Consider the following 23,386-nt stretch of genomic DNA (forward strand, 5'->3'; position numbering starts at 1 on the left):
CTGACTTCTCATTAGAGTTGAAACTTGAAGGGACCTCAGCTGCAACGTTGGCAATGTTCTGAATCTCTGCTGTCCAACATTGTAGCTCCTAGGCATGTATGGGTATAGAGCTCTTGAAATGTGCCTAGTACAATTAAGGAGCTAGTGGAGTCTGTATTGGACAATGCAGCTTTAGACATTTTATACGGCTGTCATCTTGAGATTTTCTGCTCTTCTCTTGTGTGGGATCTTCTGTTTCCTAGAGGCAATGTCTACTCTTTTGGGATGTTTTGCTGAAGCACATTCTTTAATAACTTCCCCAGAGAAGATGAATGATACAGTTAAATTTTTCTGTCTTTTCTTTTTTTTTTTTTTTTTTTTTTTGGGACAGTGGCTCACTCTGTCATCCAGGCTGGAGTGCAGTGGGACAATCTTGGCTCACTGCAACCTCTGCCTCCCGGGTTCAAGGGATCCTCCCACCTCAGCCTCCCAGGTAGCAGGGACTACAGGGGTGTGTCACTATGCCTGGCTAATTTTTTTTTTTTTTGGTAGAGACAGAGTTTCACCATGTTGTCCAGGCTGAAGCTCAAGTGATCTGCCTGCCTCAGTCTCCCAGAATGTTGTCCTTTCATGTTTGAAGGTTATTGTTATTTTACCCTTGTACTGGAGTCATTAATTTGGCTATTTATAGAATTATAAATTAGAAGTCATTTTCTCTCAGAAATTTGAAGAACGCTATCTTCTAGCATCTACTATTGCTGTTGAGTTCAATAGTTAGAACTTTTTTTTGTTTTTTGATAAATAACCAACTTTTTTCCCTCACTGGAAGATCTTAAAAGCTACTTCAGGCTGGGCACGGTGGCTCATGCCTGTAATCCCAGCATTTTGGGAGGCCGAGGCGGGCAAATCACGAGGTCAGGAGATCGAGACGATCCTGGCTAACACAGTGAAACCTTGCCTCTACAAAAAATACAAAAAAAATTAGCTGGGAGTGGTGGCGGGCGCCTGTAGTCCCAGCTGCTTGGGAGGCTGAGGCAGGAGAATGGCGTGAACCTGGGAGGTGGAGCTTGCAGTGAGCTGAGATCGTGCCACAGAGTGAGACTCTGTCTAATAAAAAAAAAAAGCTACTTCAGCAAACTAATTCTTGGTTTGGGCTTTTCCTTTTTCTTTCTTTTATTTTCTTTCTTTCTTTTTTTTTTTTGTGATGGAGTCTCGCTCTGTCGCCCAGGCTAGAATGCTGTGGCGCCATCTTGGCACACTGCAAGCTCCGCCTCCTGGGTTCACGCCATTCTCCTGCCTCAGCCTCCTGAGTAGCTGGGACTACAGGCGCCCGCCACCACGCTCGGCTATTTTTTGTATTTCTAGTAAAGATGGGGTTTCATTGTGTTAGCCAGGATGGTCTCGATCTCCTGACCTTGTGATCCGCCTTGCCTTGGCCTCCCAAAGTGCTGGGATTGCAGGTGTGAGCCACCGTGCCTGGCCCTCTCTTTCTTTTCTTTGATTTATTTTGCTGGATATTTGGTGGAGCCTTTCTTTTTTTTGAAACACTCCCATCACCTAGCCTGGAGCGCAGTGGTGGGATCTTGGCTTACTGGAGCCTCGACTCCCTGGACTCAGGTTATCCACCTCAGTCTCCCGAGTAGTAGGGACTACAGGTGTGTGCCACCATACCCGGCTAATTTGTATTTTTAGTAGAGACAGGGTTTTGCCATGTTGCCTGGGTTGCCTTTTTTTTTTTTTTTTTTTTTTCCATCTCCCTTTCCTGGTGTGGTAGACTCTTTCAGCATGATGACTCATATCTTTCATTTTATGGAAAATTTTCCTGTTTTCTTTGATAATTTCCTCTATTTCTGAGTTCCTTATTTATGGAAGGACTGCTAATAGAATGCTGGACTTCTGGGTTTATAATTTTCTTATTTTATAAAGATAGAGTCTCACTTTGTCACCCAGGCTGGAGTGCAGCGGCCTGATCGTATGTAGCTCACCGTAACCGTGAACTCCTAGGCTCAAGCAATCTTCCCATGTCAACTTTCTGAGTAGCTAGGACTACAGGCACGCAACACCGTGTGGGCTAATTTTTAAAATTTTTTTGTAGGGGTCTTGCTCTGTTGCCCAGGCTGGTCTTGAGCCCCTGGGCTCAGTGATCCTCCTGCCTTGACCTCCCAAAGTGTTGGGATTACAGGTGTGAGCCGCTGCACTTGGCCCTTTTAATTTTTTAAAATTATATTTTGTCTCTTTATTTTTTCTTTATGTGATTTTCTCAGCATTATCTTCTAATCCTGCTATTGAGAGTATTTCTGCTGTAGTACTATTTTTAATTTCTAAGACTTTGTTTCTGTCTTCTGATTTTTCCTTTTTTTAGCATCTTGTTCTTGTTTCATGGATGCATTATTTTTTCTTAGACTCTTGTCTATTGTGGGTATTTTTTTTTTTTTTTTTTTTTTTGAGATGGAGTCCCACTCTGTTGCCCAGGCTGGAGTGCAATGGCGCGATCTTGGCTCATGCAATCTCTGCCTCCCAGTTTCAAGTGATTATCCTGCCTCAGCCTCCTGAGTAGCTGGGGTTACAGGCACCTGCCACCACGCCTGGCTAATTTTTGTATTTTTAGTAGAGATGGGGTTTCACCACGTTGGCCAGGCTGGTCTTGAACTCCGGACCTCAGGTGATCCACCCACCTTGGCCTCCCAAAGTGCTAGGATTACAGGCGTGAGCCACCAGGCCCTCCCGACTCCTATCTATTCTTAACAAGGACACATATGACTTCCCTGTTGTCAAACCTGATGGCCAATATATTGTCCACATCTTTCTAAAGAGAGTAACACAGTTGACCACTCCCTCCTTTTGAAGTATTTGCTTTACCTGATCTCTGACACCAGTGCCCCTTCCTGGTCTCCTTTGCTTGATCTGCCCCATCATCAGACTCTTTAAATGTGGATTGCCCCAACGCCTAATCTTGGAGATTCTTTTCTTCTCTGTCTATGCCAAATGAGGGTTATTTCATCTAGTTCTTTGGTTTTAAATATCTGGATCTGTATCCTAATGATTATGAAATGTGTGGTAGTAATTTGCCCTCTGATGAACTGCATACCAGCTGCCAACATATCTCTGCTTGGATGTCTAATTAGGTGTCTCAAACTTAACATGTGTAAGATTACATTCTTGACCTTATCTGAGGCGGGAGGATCACCTGAGCTCAGGAGTTTGAGACCAGCCTGGGCAACATAGTGATACCTCATCTCTATTAAAAAATGAAAATAAATTTAAAAATTAAAAAACAAAAGAAATTCTTGATCTCCCATCCTCAACTTGCTCTTCCCTTAGTCTTCTATCTCAGTAAAGGCAAATTTATCCTTCAGAACTTTTAGGTCAAATCTTTTTTTCCCTTTCATCCCCCACATCTACTATGTTATTATATCCAGCTGGTTTTACCTTTGAAATATATCTAGAGGCCAGCCACTCTTTTTTTCCCCCTTTTTCATCTTTAAGTGAAAAACTTACATTATGTGACTGACATGCTGGCTACTATGCTAAGGAGGAAACTCTACCAAAAGGTTGAGTCAATCATGCGTCTCAGTTCATGGCACATTTTCTTTTTTTTTTTTTTTTAGAGACAGGATCTTGCTCTCTTGCCCAGGCTGGAGTACCGTGGCATGATCACAGCTCACTGCAGCCTCAATCTCCTGGGATCTGGTGATCCTTTCTTCTCAGCCTCTTGAGTAGCTAAGGACTACAGGCATGTACCATCATATCCGCTAATTTTTTACTTTTTGAGAGACAGTCTCACTATGTTGTTCAGGGTGGTCTCGAAAACCCCAGGCTCGAGAGTCTCTCTTTGCTTCCTTAGTAGCTGGGACTGCTGGCATGTACCACCATGGCAGGCTAATTGATTTTTACTTTTTTAGGGGTAGAATCTCGATATATTGTCTAGGCAGTGATTGTTGTCTTACTGTTTTTCAAGAATTTCTCTTAAATTCTATGTCTAATATGATATCTACTAGTTACATGTGACTAACATTTAATTACAATTGAATAAAATTTAAAATTTAGTTCAATTATGTAAGCCACATTTTATGTGCTTATTAGCTACACGTGACTAGTAACTACTGTATTGGAAAGTATGGATGCAGAATATTTTCATTATTACAGAAACTTCTATTGGATAGCACTGCTCTCAATATTAATTCCTTGTCAGCTTTAGACATTATAAATATCTTCTCCTGTTAATTTTGTCCAAGGTGGTATTTGTTGAATAAAAATCCTTAATTTTGTTAGACTCTACACTTTATTTGTAGCTGAGACCACAGGTGTGTGCCACCACGCCTGGCTAATTTTTTTGTATTTTTAGTAGAAATGGGGTTTCACCATGTTGGCCAGGCTTGTCTAGAACTCCTCACTTCAAGTGATCCGTCTGCCTCGGCCTCCCAAAGTGCTAAGATTACAGGTGTGAGCACCTGGCCTACTCTTTATTTTTTCTTATGGTTTGTGCTTTTAAAGTTTTATTTAAGAAGTCCTTATCTTTCCTTAGGTCTTAGATATAGTCTCCTGTTTTTTCTATACTTTTAGGTCCTTTATTTACCTGGACACTACTCTTATATCTGATATTAGAAGGGTATCCAATTTTAATTTTCTCTGTATAATGGGCTACTTTCCCCAACACCTTCTGTTTTTTTCCCCTTTGATTTGTAGTGACTCCAAACTCTTCACCTATATTGTCACTTCCTTCATTATGCCTTGTCTCTAACATAGCCCCATAACTGGCCTTCTTGCTGCTATCCTGCTGCTGTGTAGTATCTTCTCACTACAGCTAGTATGATTGTGTATAAGAAGTCAGATCAGTCCAGGCACGATGGCTCATGACTGTAACCCCAGCACAGAGGCAGGCAGATCACTTGAGGCCAGGAGTTCCAGACTATCCTCGCTAACATGGAAAAACACGATCTCTACTAAAAATACAAAGATTAGCTACTTGGGAGGCTGAGATGGGAGGATCACTTGAACCCAGGAGGCGGAGGTTGTAGTCAGGTGAGATGACGCCACTGCATTCCAGCCTGCATGACAGAGTGAGACTCTGTCTCAAGAAAGCAAACAAAAAAAAGAAGTCAGATCATGTCATTTCTTGGCTATACCTTCTGATGTCTTCCCATATTATTTGGGATGAGACCCAAAGTCTTTACCGTAGCTTACAAGCTACGGTAAATGACCTGGCCCCTGGCTGCCTCTCTGACCTCCTTTTCTATCACTTCAGTCACTGGGCTTAAGATATCACTGGCTGTCCGGGCGTGGTGGCTCACAGTCTGTAATTCCAGCACTGTAATTCCATAGTCTGTAATTCCGGCACTTAGGGAGGCTGAAGCAGGTGGATCACGAGGTGAAGAGATCGAGACCATCCTGGCCACATGGTGAAACCCCGTGTCTATTAAAAATATAAAAATTAGCTGGGCATGGTGGCGCGTGCCTATAGTCCCAGCTACTCGGAAGGCTGAGGCAGGAGAATCGCTTGAATCCAGGTGGCAGAGGTTGTAGTGAGCAGAGATTGCACCATTGCACTCCAGCCTGGTGACAGCAAGATTCTGTCTCAAAAAAAAAAAAAAAATAGCTGGATGTGGTGGTATGCTCCTCTAGTCCCAGCTGTTCGGGAGGCTGAGGTAGGAGGCTCTCTTGAGCCCAGGAGGTCAATCTGCAGTGAGCCATGATCATGCCACTGCACTGCAGCCTGGGCAACACACAGACACCCTGTCTCAAAAAAAAAAAAATAATAATAATAATAAGGCTGGGCGTGGTAGCTCACACCTGTAATCCCAGCACTTTGGGAGGCTGAGGCAGGTGGATCACCAGGTCAGGAGATCGAGACCAACCTGGCCAACGTGGTGAAACCCCATCTCTGCTAAAAATACCAAAATTATCTGGGTGTGGTGGTGCGCGCCTGTAGTCCCAGCTGCTCGGGAGGCTGAGGCAGGAGAATCGCTTAAACCTGGGAGGCAGAGGTTGCAGTGAGCCGAGATCGCACCACTGCACTCCAGCCTGGCAACAGAGCAAGACTCTGTGTCAAAAAATAATAAGAAGAATAAAATCATGGCCACTTGGTGGCTCATGCCTGTAATTGCAGCACTCTGGGAGGCTGAGCAGGGTGGATCACTTGAGGTCAGGAGTTTGAGACCAGTCTGGCCAACATGGTGAAACCCTGTCTACTAAAAATACAAAAAGGAGCCGGGCATGGTGATGCATGCCTGTAGTCCCAGCTACTTGGGAGGCTGAGGCAGGAGAATAGCTTGAAGCCAGGAGGCAGAGGTTGCAGTGAGCCGAGATCACGCCATTGCACTCCAGCCTGCGTGACAGAGCGAGACTCCATCTCAAAAAAATAAATAAAATCAAATCAGGCTGGGCATAGTGGTACATGCGTGTAATCCCAGCACTTTGGGAGGCTGAGGCGAGCGGATCACCTAAGGTTGAATGTTTGAGACCAACCTGACTAACATGGAGAAACCCTGTCTCTATTAAAAATACAAAATTAGCCAGGAGTGGTGGTCCATGCCTGTAATCCCAGCTACTCAGGAGGCTGAGTCAGGAGAATTGCTTGAACCCAGGAGGCAGAGGTTGTGAGCTGAGGTCGCACCAATGCACTCCAGCCTGTGCAACAAGAGTGAAACTCCATCTCAAAAAAAAAAAAAAGTCTACCACTGAGGCTGGGCATGGTGGCTCACGCCTGTAATCCCAACACTTTGGGAGGCCGAGGTGGGCAGATCATGAGGTCAGGAGTTCAAGACCAGCCTGAACAACATGGTGAAATGCTGTCTCTACTGCATCTCAAAAAAAAAAGAATGAGGGGTCAGGGTCAGGTGCAATGGCTCATACCTGTAATCCCAGCACTTTGGGAGGCTGAGGCAGGAGGATCACTTGAGGCCAGGAGTTCGAGACCAACCTGGGCAACATTGCAAGACCCTGTCTCTACAAAAATAAAAATTAAAAAAAGAAAAAAATAGCCATGTGACATGGCACACATGTGTAGTCCTGGATATTCAAGGAGACTGAGGCAGGACGATCAGTTGAGCCCAGGAGGTGGAGGTTATAATGAGCTATGATCATGCGACTGCACTCCAGCCTGAGTGACAAAGCGAGACCCTGTCTCTTCAAAAAAGAGAATTTAAAAAAATCAGGAAGTAGAAAGTTGATGGAAGCAGAATATTTTTTTTTTTTTTTTTTTTTCTGAGATGGAGCTCTGTTGCCCAGGCTGGCTGGAGTGCAGTGGCATGATCTCGGCTCACTGCAACCTCTGCCTCCCTGGTTCAAGTGATTCTCATGCCTCAGCCTCCTGAGTAGCTGGGATTACAGGTGTCCACTACCACGGCCAGCTAATTATTTATTTATTTATTTATTTTTGTAGATGGATTCTTGCTCTGTTGCCCAGGCTGGAGTGCAGTGGCGCAATCCCAGCTCACTGCAATCTCTGCCTCCTGGGTTTAAGCGATTCTCCTGCCTCAGCCTCCCAAGTAGCTGGGACTACAGGCATGTGCCACCACACCCGGCTAATTTTTTGTATTTTTAGTAGAGATGGGTTTTTACCATGTTGGCCAGGATGGTCTCAATCAGCTCACCTTGTGATCCTCCTGCCTCAGCCTCCCAAAGTGCTGGGATTACAGGCGTGAGCCACTGTGCCGGTCAGTTTTTGTATTTTTAGCAGAGACAGGGTTTCACCATGTTGACCAGGCTGGTCTCAAACTCCTGACCTCAGGTGATCTTCTCGCTTCAGCCTCCGAAAGTGCTGGGATTATAGGCATGAGCTCCCGTGCCCAGCTGGAAGCAGAATTTTTGACAAATGAATTTTAATATAGAAAAAGGCCAGATACTGTGGCTCATGCCTGCAGTCTCGGCACTTTGGGAGACCAAGGCAGGAGGACTGCTTGAGGCCAGGAGTTAAAGGCTACAGTGAGCTATGATCATGCCACTGCACTCCAGCCTAGGCAATAGAGTGAGACTCTGTCTCTGTCAATATAAATATAAATATATACTAATAAAAATAAGATATGCAGGCACAAAAGACTACTTTTTTTTTTTTTTTTTTTGTACAGATTGAATCTTACTGTGTTGTGCAGGCTGGTCTCAAACTCCTGGCTCCAAGCAATCCTTCTGCCTCAACCTCCCAAAGTGTTAGGATTACAGGCATGAGCCACTGTGCTAGGCCAAAATAATGTATTTTATATGATTGCATTTATATGAAATTCTAAAACGTGCAAACTATGGTGGCAGAAAGCAGATCAGTGGTTGGCTGGGAATAGTGGGGAAGATTGAAAGGAGGCACAAAGGGATGCTGTAGGTGACGGAAATAATCCGTGTCTTGATTTGGTTTGGTGGTTACACAGGTATATACATTTGTTATTGAACTGTGTGCTTTATCAAGGATACAATTAAAAAAAAAATTGTACCTCAATAAATTTGGTTAAAAATATGCTAACCAAGGGTGGGTGCAGTGGCTCACGCCTGTAATCCTAGCACTTTGGGAGGCTGAGGTGGGCGGATTGCCTGAGCTCAGGAGTTTGAGACCAGCCCAGGCAACATGGTGAGGAAACCTCGTCTCTACTAAAATACAATTAGCCAGGCATGGTGGCATGTGCCTGTAGTCCTAGCTATTGGGGTGGCTGAGGCAGGAGAATCGCTTGAACCCGGGAGGGAGAGGTTGCAGTAAGCCAAGATTGTGCCACTGCACTCCAGCCTGGGCAACAGAAAATGTGTCAACTCTTGGGCAAGTAGATGCTGATTTCATGGCATACAAAGCAAATTGACTTCTGGTATAAATGTTTTGTAGCTATAAGAACTTCGTGTATGCATGTATGTATTACAGAAAAATCCTTTGACACTTAAATGTTGGGGGGGAAAAACACCTCTACTTGAGTATTTGGGTTAGTTAAGGCTTTATTGAACTTTCTTGCGTATGTTTTTTTCTTACTCTTCAGTGGCCCGAACCTGTAACTTGATCTTGATTGTTCTGGATGTCCTGAAACCTTTGGGACATAAGAAGATAATTGAAAATGAGCTGGAAGGCTTTGGCATTCGCTTGAACAGCAAACCCCCCAACATTGGCTTTAAGAAGAAGGACAAGGGAGGCATTAATCTCACAGCTACTGTAAGTGGGGAATATGACATGGGCAGGCTGCTGCAGGAATTGGAATGGGGAGTGGATTGGGATGCATGGACATTGACACTGGAAAATTTCCTGGCTTTTCCCTGCACTAATTGAGATAACACAATGACTTTATAATGACTGACAAGAAAGACTTCAAGATTAGGATAGGAGCCAGTCTCAGACTTACCTTTGCTACTTATTTCCTCTTTTGGATCATCTATTGGGGATGATATGGGAGTGTAGACCAATATTATGCTTGCATAAAGTAGATGGCCGCCAATATCTTCTGTTTTCATTCATTTAACACAAATTTATAGAGTGCCTGCCATGGGCCAAGCATTATTTTAGGCTCTGGGCAGGAATGGAAGAGGGAATAGTGAAACCCCCTGCTTTTATATTCTAATTGGATAGAATAGAAAACAGTGTTAATGAGTAAAATATAATGTATTCGTCAATGATAAATATAAGAACACAAAGTAGGGAAAGGAGATAGAGTGTTGGTGTGAGGTTGCGGTTTTAAGAACGTTGCGGTTTTAAGAACGTTGGTCAGTAAAGAAGTCTTTACTGAGGTGACATGAAGGTGTGATATCTTGAAGTGGATATCTTGAAGAAGAGCATTTGCTTCATGCCTCAACCTCCTGAGTAGCTGGGATTACAGGTGCCTGCCATCGTGCCCGGCTAATTTTTGTATTTTTAGTAGAGATGGGGTTTCACCATGTTGGCCAGGCTGGTCGGTTTCATTCTGTCGCTTAGGCTGGAGTACAGTGGCACAATCATAGTTCACTGTTAGCTCAAAACTCTTGGGCTCAAGTGACCCTCCTGCCTCAGCCTTCTAAGTAGCTAGGGCTAAGTCACATGCCTCCAGGCTCGGCTAATTTTTTTTTTTTTTTTTTTTTTTTTTGGTAGAAACGGAGATTTGCCATGTTGCCCAGGCTGGTCTTGAACTTTTGGCCTCAAGCTGTCTCCTGCTTCGGTCTCCCAAAGTGTTGGGATTACAGGTATGAGCCACCATACCCAGCCATGTTTTTTTTTTCCTGAGCTAAAAAAAAATGAACTCTTATTACTAAAATGGTGGGACTTTTGGTAGAATAGGTTTGGAGGGAAGGAGAAGATCAGGATGTTAAGTTTTAGATGCCAGTTAGACATCCAGGTGTTTCAGTCAAGAAGGCATGTGGGGTAGGCTGGGCACGGTGGCTCATGCCTGTACATCTATAATCCCAGCACTTTGGGAGGTTGAGGCAGGAGTATCACTTGAGCCCAGGAGTTCAAGACCAGGTTGGGCAACAAAGTGAGACCCCATCTCTATAAAAATAATAAAAAAAGAAGGCATGAGGAATTATCTAGGCTGGATATATAAATTTGGTGATTATCAACTTTAATGTCATGGGCCTAACTGAGATCACCAAGGATGTGAGTATAGATAGAAAAGAAAAGAGAGCTGGGCGCAGTGGCTCACACCTGTAATCCCAGTACTTTGGGAGGCCGAGGTGGGCAGATCACAAGGTCAAGAGATCGAGACCATCCTGGCCAACATGGTGAAACCCTGTCTCTACTAAAAACACAAAAATTAGCCGGGCATGGTGGCACGCACCTGTAATCTCAGCTACTTGGGAGGCTGAGGCAGGAGAATCGAACCCGAGAGGTGGAGGTTGCAGTGAGCTGAGATGACGCCACTGCACTCCAGCCTGGTGACAGAGCAGGACTCCGTCTCAAAAAAAAAAAAAAGAGAAGAGAAGAGAATCGGCCAGGTACGGTGGCTCACGCCTGTAATCCCAGCACTTTGGGAGGCCAAAGTGGGTGGATTACCTGAGGTCAGGAGTTGGAGACCAGCCTGATCAACATGGCATAACCCTGTCTCTACTAAAAATACAAAAATTAGCCAGGCGTGGTGGCACGTGCCTGTGATCCTGGTACTTGGGAGGCTGAGGCAGGAGAATCGCTTGAACCCAGGAGGTGGAGGTTGCAGTGAGCTGAGATCGCGCCACTGCACTCCAGCCTGGGCAACAAGAGCAAAACTCCGTCTCAAAAGAAAAAGAAAGAAAAGAGACTCAGAGAAATAAGACTTCTTAGACCAAGAGAGAGAAGGAAAACTGAAGGAGTTTGAAATACCGGAAGCCAAGTAAAGTGTTTCAGATAGGAGTGACCAGTTCTGTCAAATGCTGCTTCTCTGTCAGAATTGAGGACTGAGAGTTTCCTACTAAATTTAACACTCCAGAGCCCAGATGATTTGACTGGCATAGGTTTAAGCTGTCCTGCCAAAAACATCTTTCCCATTATCCTGTCTTAATATTCGAATTTGAACATTTAAGATTATTTCTGTGTTAGTTTCAGTGCTGCCATAATACGGTACCACAGATGGGGTGGCTTAAATAACAGAAATTTATTTTTCATAATTCTAGAGGCTAGAAGTCTGAGATCAAGGTGATGGCAGGGTTGATTTCTTCTGAGGCTTCTGTCCTTGGCTTACAGATAAGACTTCATATGGTGTTTGCTCTGTGTGTCTGTGTCCTAATCTCCTTTTCTTATTAGGACCACCAGTATTGGATTAGGCCCCCACCCTAATGACCTTATTCTAATTTGATTACCGCTTTAAAGACTCTCTCTCCAAATACATCATATTCTGAGATACTGAGGTTAGGACTTCATATGAATTATTTGGTGGGGGAAGGAGGAACACAGTTCAGCGTGTAACACCTTCCTTGGAGTTTGGACATTTATTTCCTACTAAAAGTCAGTGACACTCATCCTGGATGTCTTTAGTAATGAGTTCGCATCTTAGCTAGAATTTTCCAGGTACATGGATATTGGTACACTTGGCAAGTATTTTTTTTTTTTTTTTTAAATTTTGTGCTGACTAGTCATCTGCTATTCCCTTTCAGTGCCCCCAGAGTGAGCTGGATGCTGAAACTGTGAAGAGCATTCTGGCCGAATACAAGATTCATAATGCCGATGTGACTCTACGTAGTGATGCTACAGCTGATGACCTCATTGATGTGGTGGAAGGAAACAGGTACTGACTGAGTGTGCAGTCTTTGCCTGACTGAATTGGAAGCCTTGTGATGGAAACAGTATTGGATCTTGAATTTGGCAGAAGTTTATCTTAATTCCAGTTGTCCTACTATCTTTTTTTTTTTTTTTTTTTTTTTGAGATGGAGTCTCACTCTCTTGCCCAGGCTAGAGTGCAGTGGCAGATCTCAGCTCACTGCAACCTCCGCCTCCCAGGTTCAAGAGATTCTCCTGCCTCAGCCTCCCGAGTAGCTGGGATTACAGGTGTGCACCACCATGCCCAGCTAATTTTTGTATTTTTAGTAGAGATGGGGTTTCATTATGTTGGCCAGGCTGGTCTTGAACTCCTGACCTCAAGTGATCTGTCTGCCTCGGCCTCCCAAAATGTTGGGATTACAGGCATGAGCCACTGTGTCCAGCCTGTGCTACTATCTTAATTGATAGTGGGCTTTGGTTTCTTTCTTTTTTTGTTTTTGAGATAGAGTTTCGCTCTTGTTACCCAGGCTGGAGTGCAGTGGCGCAATCTCGGCTCACCGCAACCTCTACTTCCCAGGTTCAAGCGATTCTCCTCCCTCAGCCTTCCCGAGTAGCTGGGATTACAAGTGTGCACCACCATGCCCAGCTAATTTTGTATTTTTAGTAGAGACGGGGTTTCATCATGTTGGCCAGACTGGTCTCAAACTCCTGACCTCAAGTGATCCGCCTGCCTTGCCCTGCCAAAATGTTAGGATTACAGACATGAGCCAATGCGTCCAGCCTGTGTTATTATCTTAAATGATAGTGGGCTTTTTTTTTTTTTTTTTTTTTTTTTGTGAGACAAGAGTCTCACTCTGTCACCCACGCTGGAGTACAGTGGCCCGATCTTGGCTCACTGCAACCTCCACCTCCGGGGTTCTAGCGATTCTTCTGCCTCAGCCCCCTGAGTAGCTGGGATTATAGGCGCCTGCCACTACGTCTGGCTAATTTTTTGTATTTTTAGTAGAGATGGGGTTTCACCGTGTTGGCCAGGCTGGTCTTGAACTCCTGACTTCAGGTGATCTACCCACCTCAGCCTCCCAAAGTGCTGGGATTACAGGTATGAGCTGCTGTGCCCGGCCCCCCCGCCCCCCCCCCCGCCTTTTTTTTTTTGGGAGTCTTGCTCTGTCGCCAAGGCTGGAGTGCAGTGGCACGATCTCAGCTCACTGCAACCTCTGCCTCCTGGGTTCAAGCAATTCCCCTGCCTCAGCCTCCCAGGTAGCTGGGACTACAGGCGTCTGCCACCACACCCGGCTAATTTTTGTATTTTTAGTAGAGACGGGGTTTCTCCATGTTAGCCAGGCTGGTCTCAAACCTCAGGCAGTCTGCCTACCTCTGCCTCCCAAAGTGCTGGGATTACAGGCGTCAGCCACCCTGCCTGCTGGCTTTGGTTTCTTTAGCTGTAAACTGAGGGATTAGTTTTTATTTCTGACAACCTTCCTTGCTTTTAAATTTAATTATGATGGTCATATTCCCCATTTCAGTTTTTTTCTTTTACAGCGTCTTTTTATAAAATTCTTCATTTCAGTTACTTGCTGTAAACTAAGCTGCCCCCTAAACTTTGTCATGTGATAGTTGAAGAAAGTAGTAGGTCAGTCTGCTCTTCCAGAATTAATCCACCTGAGAAGTTATATAGGCTGTGTCCTACAGAAGTCCGAGTGGGCCAGGGTGTGTCTGTTTTCTCCATCCTAAGAGTATGTAGCTGAATATCTGTTTCATGATACATTACTTTTTTTTTTTTTTGAGACAGAGTCATGCTCTTGTTGCCCAGGCTGTAGTGCAGTGGTGTGATCACGGCTTACCGCAGCCTTGAACTCCCGGGCTCAATCCATCCTCCCACCTCAACCTCCTAAGTAGCTGGGACTATGGGCGTGTGCCACCAAGCCCAGCTAATTTTTGTATTTTTTGTAGAGATGTTGTTTCACCACGTTGCCGAGACTGGTCTTGAACTCCTGGGCTCAAGCAATCTGCCTGCCTTGGCCTCCCAACGTGTTGGGATTATAGGCATAAGCCACTATGCCCAGCCCATTAATATTACTGAGACTTTAATAAGTCACTCTTAAAATTATTCATAGTATTTGCATGTAATATTTTTAGTTGCTCTCCTATTCATTTGTTCCTATATGTTGGATGAGTGTATTTACTCCTCATTTGAAAACAAACAGAAGCCAGTGTTTTCAGTTAGGCATTTTACAAGTAAGGCAGTTAAACACTGAGAAGTTGTGGCTTGCCTAATTATTAGTAACCTTAGCTGTCATATTGATTGGACACTAGGAATATGACATTGGTAGATGCTATATCAGTTTTACCAATATTATTTATTGTAACAATAAATAAAACACTTATTTTTTAGTCTTTAAGTGTAAATTATGTTTTAAAACAGCCTTGTAGGAAACTGACTCAAAGGTTAAGTGACTTTCCTAGGGACACATAACATCACCTCTTCATATCCACAGAGGATTGCTTCCAGGACCCCTTGCAGATAATGAAACCTGCAGATGCTCAAGGCCCTTATATAAAATGGTATAGTACAGCTGACCCTCCGTGTCTGTGGGTTTTGATCTGCAGTTGGTTGAATTCAGGGATGCAAAACCTGCATATATGGAGGGCCAGCTGGGATTAGAATCAGTCTGAGCACTTCAAAGCTTGTGTTCTTTCCACTGCAGTATGCTTTCCTAGCAATTAGCTTTGTGGCTGGTACTAGGGCCTGACTTTTGTTACTTTTCAACCCATATTTTACTTTTTCTTTTTCTTTTTTCTTTTTCTGGCTGATCTGCTACTTATGATCCCTCTTGGGAGTGCCAGTTGGGTCTGGGTGAGGGTGTGCTGTTCAACAGTCTGACAGTTTTGTCAACAACTCCAGACTAATACCCTGTTTTTCTTCAACTTCTGTAGAGTTTATATCCCCTGTATCTATGTGTTAAATAAGATTGACCAAATCTCCATTGAGGAATTGGATATCATCTATAAGGTGCCTCATTGTGTACCCATCTCTGCCCATCACCGCTGGAATTTTGATGACCTATTGGAAAAGATCTGGGACTATCTGAAACTAGTGAGAATGTAAGTCTTTGTGGATAGGGTAATGTTGCTGTAGGAATTAATCAGACTGTCCTAAAATGATACTTTCTGGAGCTCATTAACAAAATCTGGCTCTTTTTGAAAATATAAGTAAATTGGTTCCTATTATCTACTAGGTCATTAGGTCATATTGAGGACACTTTTTCCCTTAGGTTGGAGGTTGTCCTGGTCTGATGTCAGGGGTGATGGAGGGTTGCTCTACATTCAACACATGAGATATTCTAAGAAGGCAGTAATCTTTATGCCTTCTCTATTCTAGTTACACCAAACCCAAAGGCCAGTTACCAGATTACACATCCCCAGTGGTGCTTCCTTACTCCAGGACCACAGTGGAGGATTTCTGCATGAAGATTCACAAAAATCTTATCAAAGAATTTAAATAGTAAGTATCATGGGCCTGTGGTCCCTCCTTTTTCTTATGAGTTACCAATTTTACTAACTAGTAATTCTTAGGATAGCATTTTAAAAAAGAAGGCAGGAAGGAGGCTACTGAAATGTTTGCTTGGCTAGAACTGTGCAGTGTCTTCTTAAAACCGTGCCTAATAAGAATAGGAAGAGCTCTAGAAACCTCTTTAGGTCAGGAAGCCTGATGACACAAACAACCCTGACCTTCCCTCATTATTTCATCTTCCTCTTGGCAAACACAAATATTAATTCCTGCCAATGTCACACTGGCTTCTACTGGGTACTGAGCCCCCTTCCAAACCTTAAACATGGGCAAAACCTCCCTAATCTCTTACATTTTTCACTGCTGACACAGGCTGAAAAAAAAATTTTATTTTTGCGACGGTCTTGCAAGATGGTCTTGCCTTGGTTGGAGGGAGTGGTGAGATCATAGCTCACTGGAGCCTCAATCTTCTGGGCTCAAGCAGTCCTCCTGCCTCAGCCTCCTGAGTAGCTGGGACTACAGGTGCACACCATTATACCCGGCTAATTTTTAATTTTTCATTTTTTGAGATAGTCTTGCTCTTGTTGCCCAGGCTGGAGTGCAATGGCGTGATCTTGGCTCACTGCAACTTAGGCTTCCCGGTTTCAAGTGATTCTCCTGCCTCAACCTCCCGAGTAGCTGGGATTACAGGCATGCGCCACCATGCCCAGCTAATTTTGTATTTTTAGTAGAGATGGGGTTCCTCCATGTTGGTTAGGCTGGTCTTGAACTCTTGACCTCAGCCCCCCAAAGTGCTGGGATTACAGGCATGAGCCACCGTGCCTGGCCTTAAAAAATGTTTATTAGAGATGAGGTCTTGCTTTGTTTCCCAGGCTGGTCTTGAATTCCTGAGCTCGAGCGATTCACCTGCTTCAGCCTCCCAAAGTGTTAGGATTATAGGTGTGAGCCACTATGCCCAGCATATTAATTTTTTATTTTGAACTTATTTTAGACCAATAGCAAAGTTGCAAATATAGCACAAAGTTTCCTTTTTTTTTTTTTTTGAGATGGAGCCTCACTCTGTCGCCCAGGCTGGAGTGCAGTGGCGCAATCTTGGCTCACTGCAAGCTCCGCCTCCAGGGTTCACGCCATTCTCTTGCCTCAGCCTCCCGAGTAGCTGGGACTACAGGTGCCCGCCACCACGCCTGGCTAATGTTTTTGTATTTTTCAGCAGAGATGGGGTTTCACCGTGATAGCCAGGATGGTCTTGTTCTCCTGACCTTGCGATCCACCCGCCTCGGCCTCCCAAAGTGCTGGGATTACAGGCATGAGCCACCGCGCCCAGCCCAAAGTTTCCTTTTATCTCTCACCCCACTTCTAATGTTAACAGCTCACATTATTATAAAATTATCAAAAACAGGAAATAAGCATTGGTATGATGTTGTTTAACTATAGATCTTATTTGAATTTTATTACTTTTTCTTTTACTAGTGTCTGTTTTGTGTTCCAGGAACCTGTGTGGCATCTAGTTGTTACTTGTTTGTAGTCTTGTGTTCTAGTCTACCAGTAATATTTCCTTAGACTTTCACTGTCATTGATGATCTTGACACTTTTGAAGAGTGTTCACTAGTTATTTGATTGAATATTCCTTAGTTTGAGTTTGTCCAGTGTTCTCTCATGATTGAAATGAGATTATGCATTTTTGGTAAGAATACCACAAAAATAATGATATGTTCTTCTCAATGTATCATTACATGAGATTCATGATGTTGGTATACCTTACTGATGATAATATTCACACTGATTACTTGGTTAAGTTGGTGTAGGGTGGGTTTCTCTGCTGTGAAGGTAGTATTTTTCTCTCTGTATTTTATAAGTATCTCCGGATACTTTCGAGACCGTGAAAGTCCTGTTTCTCTTCAAATTTTTGCCTGCTATTAGCATCTACTGGTGAGGCTTGTCTGTGACATTTATGGCTATGGTGTTTACCTAGCCATAGGCTGGAGTGTAGTGGTGCGATCTCAGCTCACTGCAACCTCTGGCTCCTAGGTTCAAGCAATTCTGCCTCAGCCTCTTGAGTAGCTGGTACTACAGGCGTGTGCCACCGTGCCTGGCTAATTTTTGTATTTTTAGTAGAAATTTTTGTATTTTTAGTAGTCAGGCTGGTCTCAAACTCCTGACCTCAGGTGATCTGCCTGCCTCGGCCTCCCAAAGTGCTGGGATTACAGACAGGCATGAGCTACCATGCCTGGCCTAATCGTGATTCTTTATTTTCCTTTTTTATTTTACATTTATTGGACTTCTGTGTGTTAGAGCTACCACTTCTCTATTTAACTCATAATTCCTATCAGTATGAGCTCTTGGTTATTTTATTCTATAGGATGTAATCTAACACTATTATTTTGTCGCTCAAATTATTACAAAGCTTTGGCCATTAGGAACTCCTTCATGTTGGCCCCTGTGTTCTTTTGATAAGCTGCTTTTTTTTTTTGGACACGGTCTCACTGTCGTCGAAGCCGGAGTGCAATGGCACAATCACAGCTCACTGTAGCCTTGATCTCATGGGTTCAAGCCTCAGCCTGCCTCAGCCTCCTGAGTAGCTGGAACTCCAAGTGTGCACCACCATGCCCAGCTAGTTTTTTCTATTTTTTTTGTAGAGACAAGGTCCGACTTGTGTTGCCCAGACTGGTCTCCAATGCCTGGGCTCGAGTGATCCGCCTACCTTCGCCTCCCAAAGTGCTGGGATTACAGGCATGAGCCATTTATTTATTGTAGAGATGGGGTCTTGCAGTGTTGCCCAGGCTTCTCAAACTCCTGGGTTCAAGTGATTCTTCCATCTCTGCCTCCCAAAGTGCAGGATTACAGGCATCAGCCACCCATGCCCAGCCTTTCCTTACTTTTTTGGTAGTGTTAATACTTAGATGTTCCCAAATGACATTGATTTTGCCTGCACTAGCCCTGAAAATTAGTCAATTCTCCAAGGAGCCCCAGTTTTCAAGATGTGGGTGCTAAGTGTGCTCATTGTTAGCAAGTAGGTTATCATTGCCTGTAGGCCCTCTCAGCAAATAAAGTTAGGAAATACATGTGTGGATACTAATGATGCTTATATACACATCTGTATTTCTGTATCTGTCTTATCCTTCCTCACTATCCATCAATTTATCCATCTTTCCTAAAAACCATGAGTTTATACTGTTATCTCTGATTCTAGTTCAATACTACAGGGTTCATTTTTTTTTTTTCTTTTTTTGAGATGGAGTCTCGCTCTGTCGCCCAGGCTAGAGTGCAGTGGTGCGATCTCTGCTCACTGCAAGCTCTGCTTCCCGGGTTCACGCCATTCTTCTGTCTCAGCCTCCCGAGTAGCTGGGACTACAGGCACTCGCCACCACACCCGGCTAATTTTTTGTATTTTTAGTAGAGATGGGGTCTCACCATGTTAGCCAGGATGGTCTTGATCTCCTGACCTCGTGATCCGCCCACCGCGGCCTCTCAAAGTGCTGGGATTACAGGCGTGAGCCATCACATCCGGCCACTACAGGGTTCATTTTAGCCTTCCCACTTAGTATTATTTTTGAGACAGGGTCTCTGTCTCCCAGGCTGGAGTGCGGTGGCTGTGTCACAGCTCACTGCAGTCTCGACTTCCCAGGCTCAAGCGATCCTCCTACCTCAGTTTCTGAGTAGCTGAGACCATAGGTGTATGCCTGTATGCCAGCATGCCCAGCTAATTTTTTTTTTATTTGTAGAGACAGGGTCTCCTTATGTTGCCCTGGCTGGTCTCGAACTCCTGGGTTCAAGCAGTTCTCCTGCTTTGGCTTCCCAAAGTGCTGGGATTACAGACACTGGCCACTGCACCCGGCCTTCCTCATTTTTTTTTTTTTTTTTTTTTTTGAGACGGAGTCTTGCTCTGTTGCCTAGGCTGGAGTGCAGTGGCACGATCTCGGCTCACTGCAAGCTCCACCTCCTGGGTTCATGCCATTCTTCTGCCTCAGTCTCCCGAGTAGCTGAAACTATAGGTGCCTGCCACCACGCCTGGCTAATTTTTTGTATTTTTAGTAGAGACGGGGTTTCACCATGTTAGCAGGATGGTGTCGATCTCCTGACCTCGTGATCTGCCCGCCTCAGCCTCCCAAAGTGTTGGGATTACAGGCGTGAGCCACTGTGCCCGCCGCGCTTTTTTTTCTGAATAGGAAAAAGGGTTAAAAACAAAAGAAGAAAATAGGGCTAGGTGTGGTAGCTCATGCCTGTAATCTCTGCACTTTGGGAGGCCAAGGCAGGAGGACTGCTTGAGTCCAGGAGTGTGAGATCAGACTAGGCAATTAGTGAGACCCCCGTCTTTATCAAAAATTAAAAAATTAGCCAGACATGGTTACCAGGCACCTGTGGTCCCAGCTATTCAGGAGGCAGAGGTAGGATTGCTCGAGCCCAGGAGGTTGACGTTGCAGCGAGCCATGATAATAATCATGTCCCCTGTACTCTAGCCTGGGCAGCGGACTGAGACCCTGCCTGAAAAAACCAACCAAAGAAAAAAACAAAACTTGTTTCTGATCCTAAGGGTACTGGGAGAGTGAAGTCCTTTATTGACCTTCAGATCCTTATATATAAAACAACTGTATTCCACATGTAAGTGCTAATTTCCACCACAGTCAAAACATTATGCTTTGGCAGTTTAACTGGTAAAGATGACTTTTGTAAAAGGTTAAACACTGTCCTTTTTCAAACTTAGTAGATTTATATACAGCTCTTTCCTTCTATGGTGGCAAAACATTGTTCAAAACCTTTAGAACTTTAAATCTACCAGGGAATTAAAAAGGGGAGAAAAATGTCTCAGATAAGAAACATATCGAAGCAAACAGGATTTTATTTGCTCTTATTTTACTGTTTTTTTTCTTTAATTATTGCACAACTATCTTTTTGTTTTTTTTTGAGATAGGGTCTTGTTCTGTTGCTGCCCAGGCTGGAGTCTAGTGGCGTAATCGTGGTTCACTGCAGCCTTGAACTCCTGGGCTCAAGCGATCCTCCCACCTCAGCCTTTCAAGTAGCTGGGACTACAGGTGCAAACCACCATGCCTGGCTAATTTTTTCTATTTTTTTAGAGCTAGGGTTTCTCCATGCTGCCCAGGCTGGTACAACTCTCTTAATAGAAAACTTTCATCTTCAGGCCTAATTCATTATAACACTTATCCCTTTTCCATTTCCTTCATGTCCTTGACCACATCGATCCCTTACTCTATGCTTTGTATTTTCTGTGGTTTTTTTTTTTTTTGAGACTGAGCGAGACTCAGTCGCCCAGGCTGGAGTGCAGTGGCGCGATCTCGGCTCACTGCAAATCTCCGCCTCCCAGGTTCAAGCGATTCTCCTGCCTCATCCTCCCAAGTAGCTGGGACTACAGGTGCGCGCTACCATGCCCAGCTAATTTTTTTATATTTTTAGTAGAGACGGGGTTTCACCATGTTGGCCGGGATGGTCTCGATCTCTTAACCTCATGATCCGCCCACCTGGGCCTCCCAAATGCTGGGATTACAGGTGTGAGCCACCACGCCTGGCCTAATTTTTGTATTTTTAGTAGAGACAGGGTTTCACCACATTAGCCAGGCTGGTCTCGAACTCTTGACCTTGTGATCCGCCCGCCTCAGCCTTCCGCCTGGGCCTCCCAAATGCTGGGATTACAGGTGTGAGCCACCACGCCTGGCCTAATTTTTGTATTTTTAGTAGAGACAGGGTTTCACCACATTAGCCAGGCTGGTCTCGAACTCTTGACCTTGTGATCCGCCCGCCTCAGCCTCCCAAAGTGCTGGAATTAGAGGCATGAGCCACCGCACCCGGCCTAGAATATAGATTTTTTAAAGAGGTTTTGACTCAATGATAATATAATAATATGGCCACCTTTTTTACTCTTGGTACATAGTTCTTAGTCTCTGTGAGGCAGGTCTCAGTGTCTTACTCACCAGTTTTCATCACTAGCACAACATATTCTTAAGTTTGAAGGCCCATGGATATAAATTACCTTCACATATTCCAGTAAATCGGGAGGACATATCAATTACAGTTTCTTGTTAGGGAGGAAGATTTTCCTGGCATGGCTGAAGAGGGAGGCCCTAATTTCTTGTCAGTACCCACTGATGGTTTCAGGAAACCCAGCAAAAACAGGCATTCTCTAATGTCTATAAGTGATATTGTATCTGTAAGAATCAGTCTGAAATTTTCAGGGTATTTCTCTATGAAGACTAAATGACGGATTTTTTTTTTTTTTTTGAGATGGAGTTTCGCTCTTGTTGCCCAACCTGGAGTGCAATGGCGTGATCTTGGCTCACTGCAACCTCCGCCTCCCGGGTTCAAGCCATTCTTCTGCCTCAGCCTCCTGAGTAGTTGGGATTACAGGCACCCGCCACCATGCCCAGCTAATTTTTGTATTTTTAGTGGAGACGGGGTTTCACCATGTTGGCCAGGCTTTTCTCGAATGCCTAATCTCAGGTGATCCACCCCCCTCGGCCTTCCAAAGTGGTGGGATTACAGGCGTGAGCCACTGCGCCTGGCCCAGGGTATTTCTCTATAACAAATTCATGCTTTCTTTTAATTTTAAACTAGGCTCTTTATACTAAACATGTTTTTTGTCTTTGACTTTCTGCAATAAGAGGAACCACACAACTTCCAGAAGTCTTTACCGGCTTATATGTTAAGGCTTCAGTGTCTCATGCTGCTAGGGAAGATAAAGCTTTTGTAGGTCTATGGTTCTTAAGGGTGTGATACTAAATCTGAGCAGAAGGGTGGCATCCAGGCAAATAGGGCAGAAGCTAGGTTATTATTTACACTGACTGTTCTTTTTCCCTTCCATACAGTGCTCTGGTCTGGGGTCTCTCTGTGAAACACAATCCTCAGAAAGTGGGTAAAGACCATACGTTGGAGGACGAGGATGTCATTCAAATTGTGAAGAAGTGAAACCTTTCCCTTTTCCCATCTGCCGGGCGAACCACAACAGCGTTCCCCATGATCAAGCACCCTACCCCAGTTCTTTCTGGTTTTGGCAGTCACTGGATCGGGATCCAGGGGAGGGAGATGGAGGCACCCAAACTGGAACTTCATTTGTCTTACCTTGGTGTCACCTTGTATGTCGAACTTCATAAAAGACCTGGTAGGCTGGTCAGCTACATGCAGCTCATGTGTCATTGTCAGAATTTGTTTTGGGATGGGCTGAATGAGGAAGGGTATATACGGTGAAGTAGCTACAGAAGGGATCCTTGGGAACTTGATCTTGAGTGTGAAATGGATAAAAATATGACATGCTGCATCTTATTTGATGTTTACTTATGGGAACCCCTTCCAAACTAGATATGGCTTTCAATCCTTTCAAGTGGTCTTTCCCACATGATACTGGAGAGAGGAAGGACTTTATGTAACTTAACTGATCACTCCCCTCAAGGCCAACCTATTTTGGGAGATCATGTCATTAAGTACTCTGACTAGGCAGATCAGGGTTTGAAATTGCAGGTCCACCTCTAGTTAGCTGTGGAGCCCTGAACAAATTACCCAACCTTTATGAGCCTCAGTTTCCTCATGTAACATGGGGATAGTAGTAGCACTTAACTTTCTGCGGTGGTGATTGTTAGTAATGGAGGGAGATGGTACTTATACGTCAAATACTGTGCTAAGCAGTTTATAAGTACTCGGTGACTCTTGGCTTTTGTTGCACCGAGCCTTTTACTGGGCTGTCTGCCCTATGCAGAGCACAGCTGTACATCATCAGTGTTGGGCTGAATGTTGAGCTGAACTATGTTGCCAGCTGGGCCACTAAAATGCCTTTTTCTTTTTTTGAGACGGAGTTT

General features: G+C 44.3%; 1 protein-coding gene across 1 annotated transcript in view; it reads left to right on the plus strand.

The window, feature by feature from the left end:
• Positions 1-22,717, plus strand: part of DRG1 (developmentally regulated GTP binding protein 1) — a 34,457-nt gene extending 11,740 nt beyond the window's left edge. Inside the window, exons 5-9 of the mRNA XM_054470431.2 lie at positions 8,928-9,097; positions 11,977-12,107; positions 15,014-15,181; positions 15,459-15,581; positions 22,403-22,717. Coding sequence (XP_054326406.1) covers positions 8,928-9,097; positions 11,977-12,107; positions 15,014-15,181; positions 15,459-15,581; positions 22,403-22,502 — 692 coding nt within the window. The 3' untranslated portion in view covers positions 22,503-22,717. The remainder of the gene's footprint in view (positions 1-8,927; positions 9,098-11,976; positions 12,108-15,013; positions 15,182-15,458; positions 15,582-22,402) is intronic.
• The last annotated feature ends 669 nt before the right edge of the window (positions 22,718-23,386 follow it).

Source organism: Pongo pygmaeus, chromosome 23, assembly GCF_028885625.2.
Source record: "Pongo pygmaeus isolate AG05252 chromosome 23, NHGRI_mPonPyg2-v2.0_pri, whole genome shotgun sequence".
NCBI classification, from domain to species: domain Eukaryota; kingdom Metazoa; phylum Chordata; class Mammalia; order Primates; family Hominidae; genus Pongo; species Pongo pygmaeus.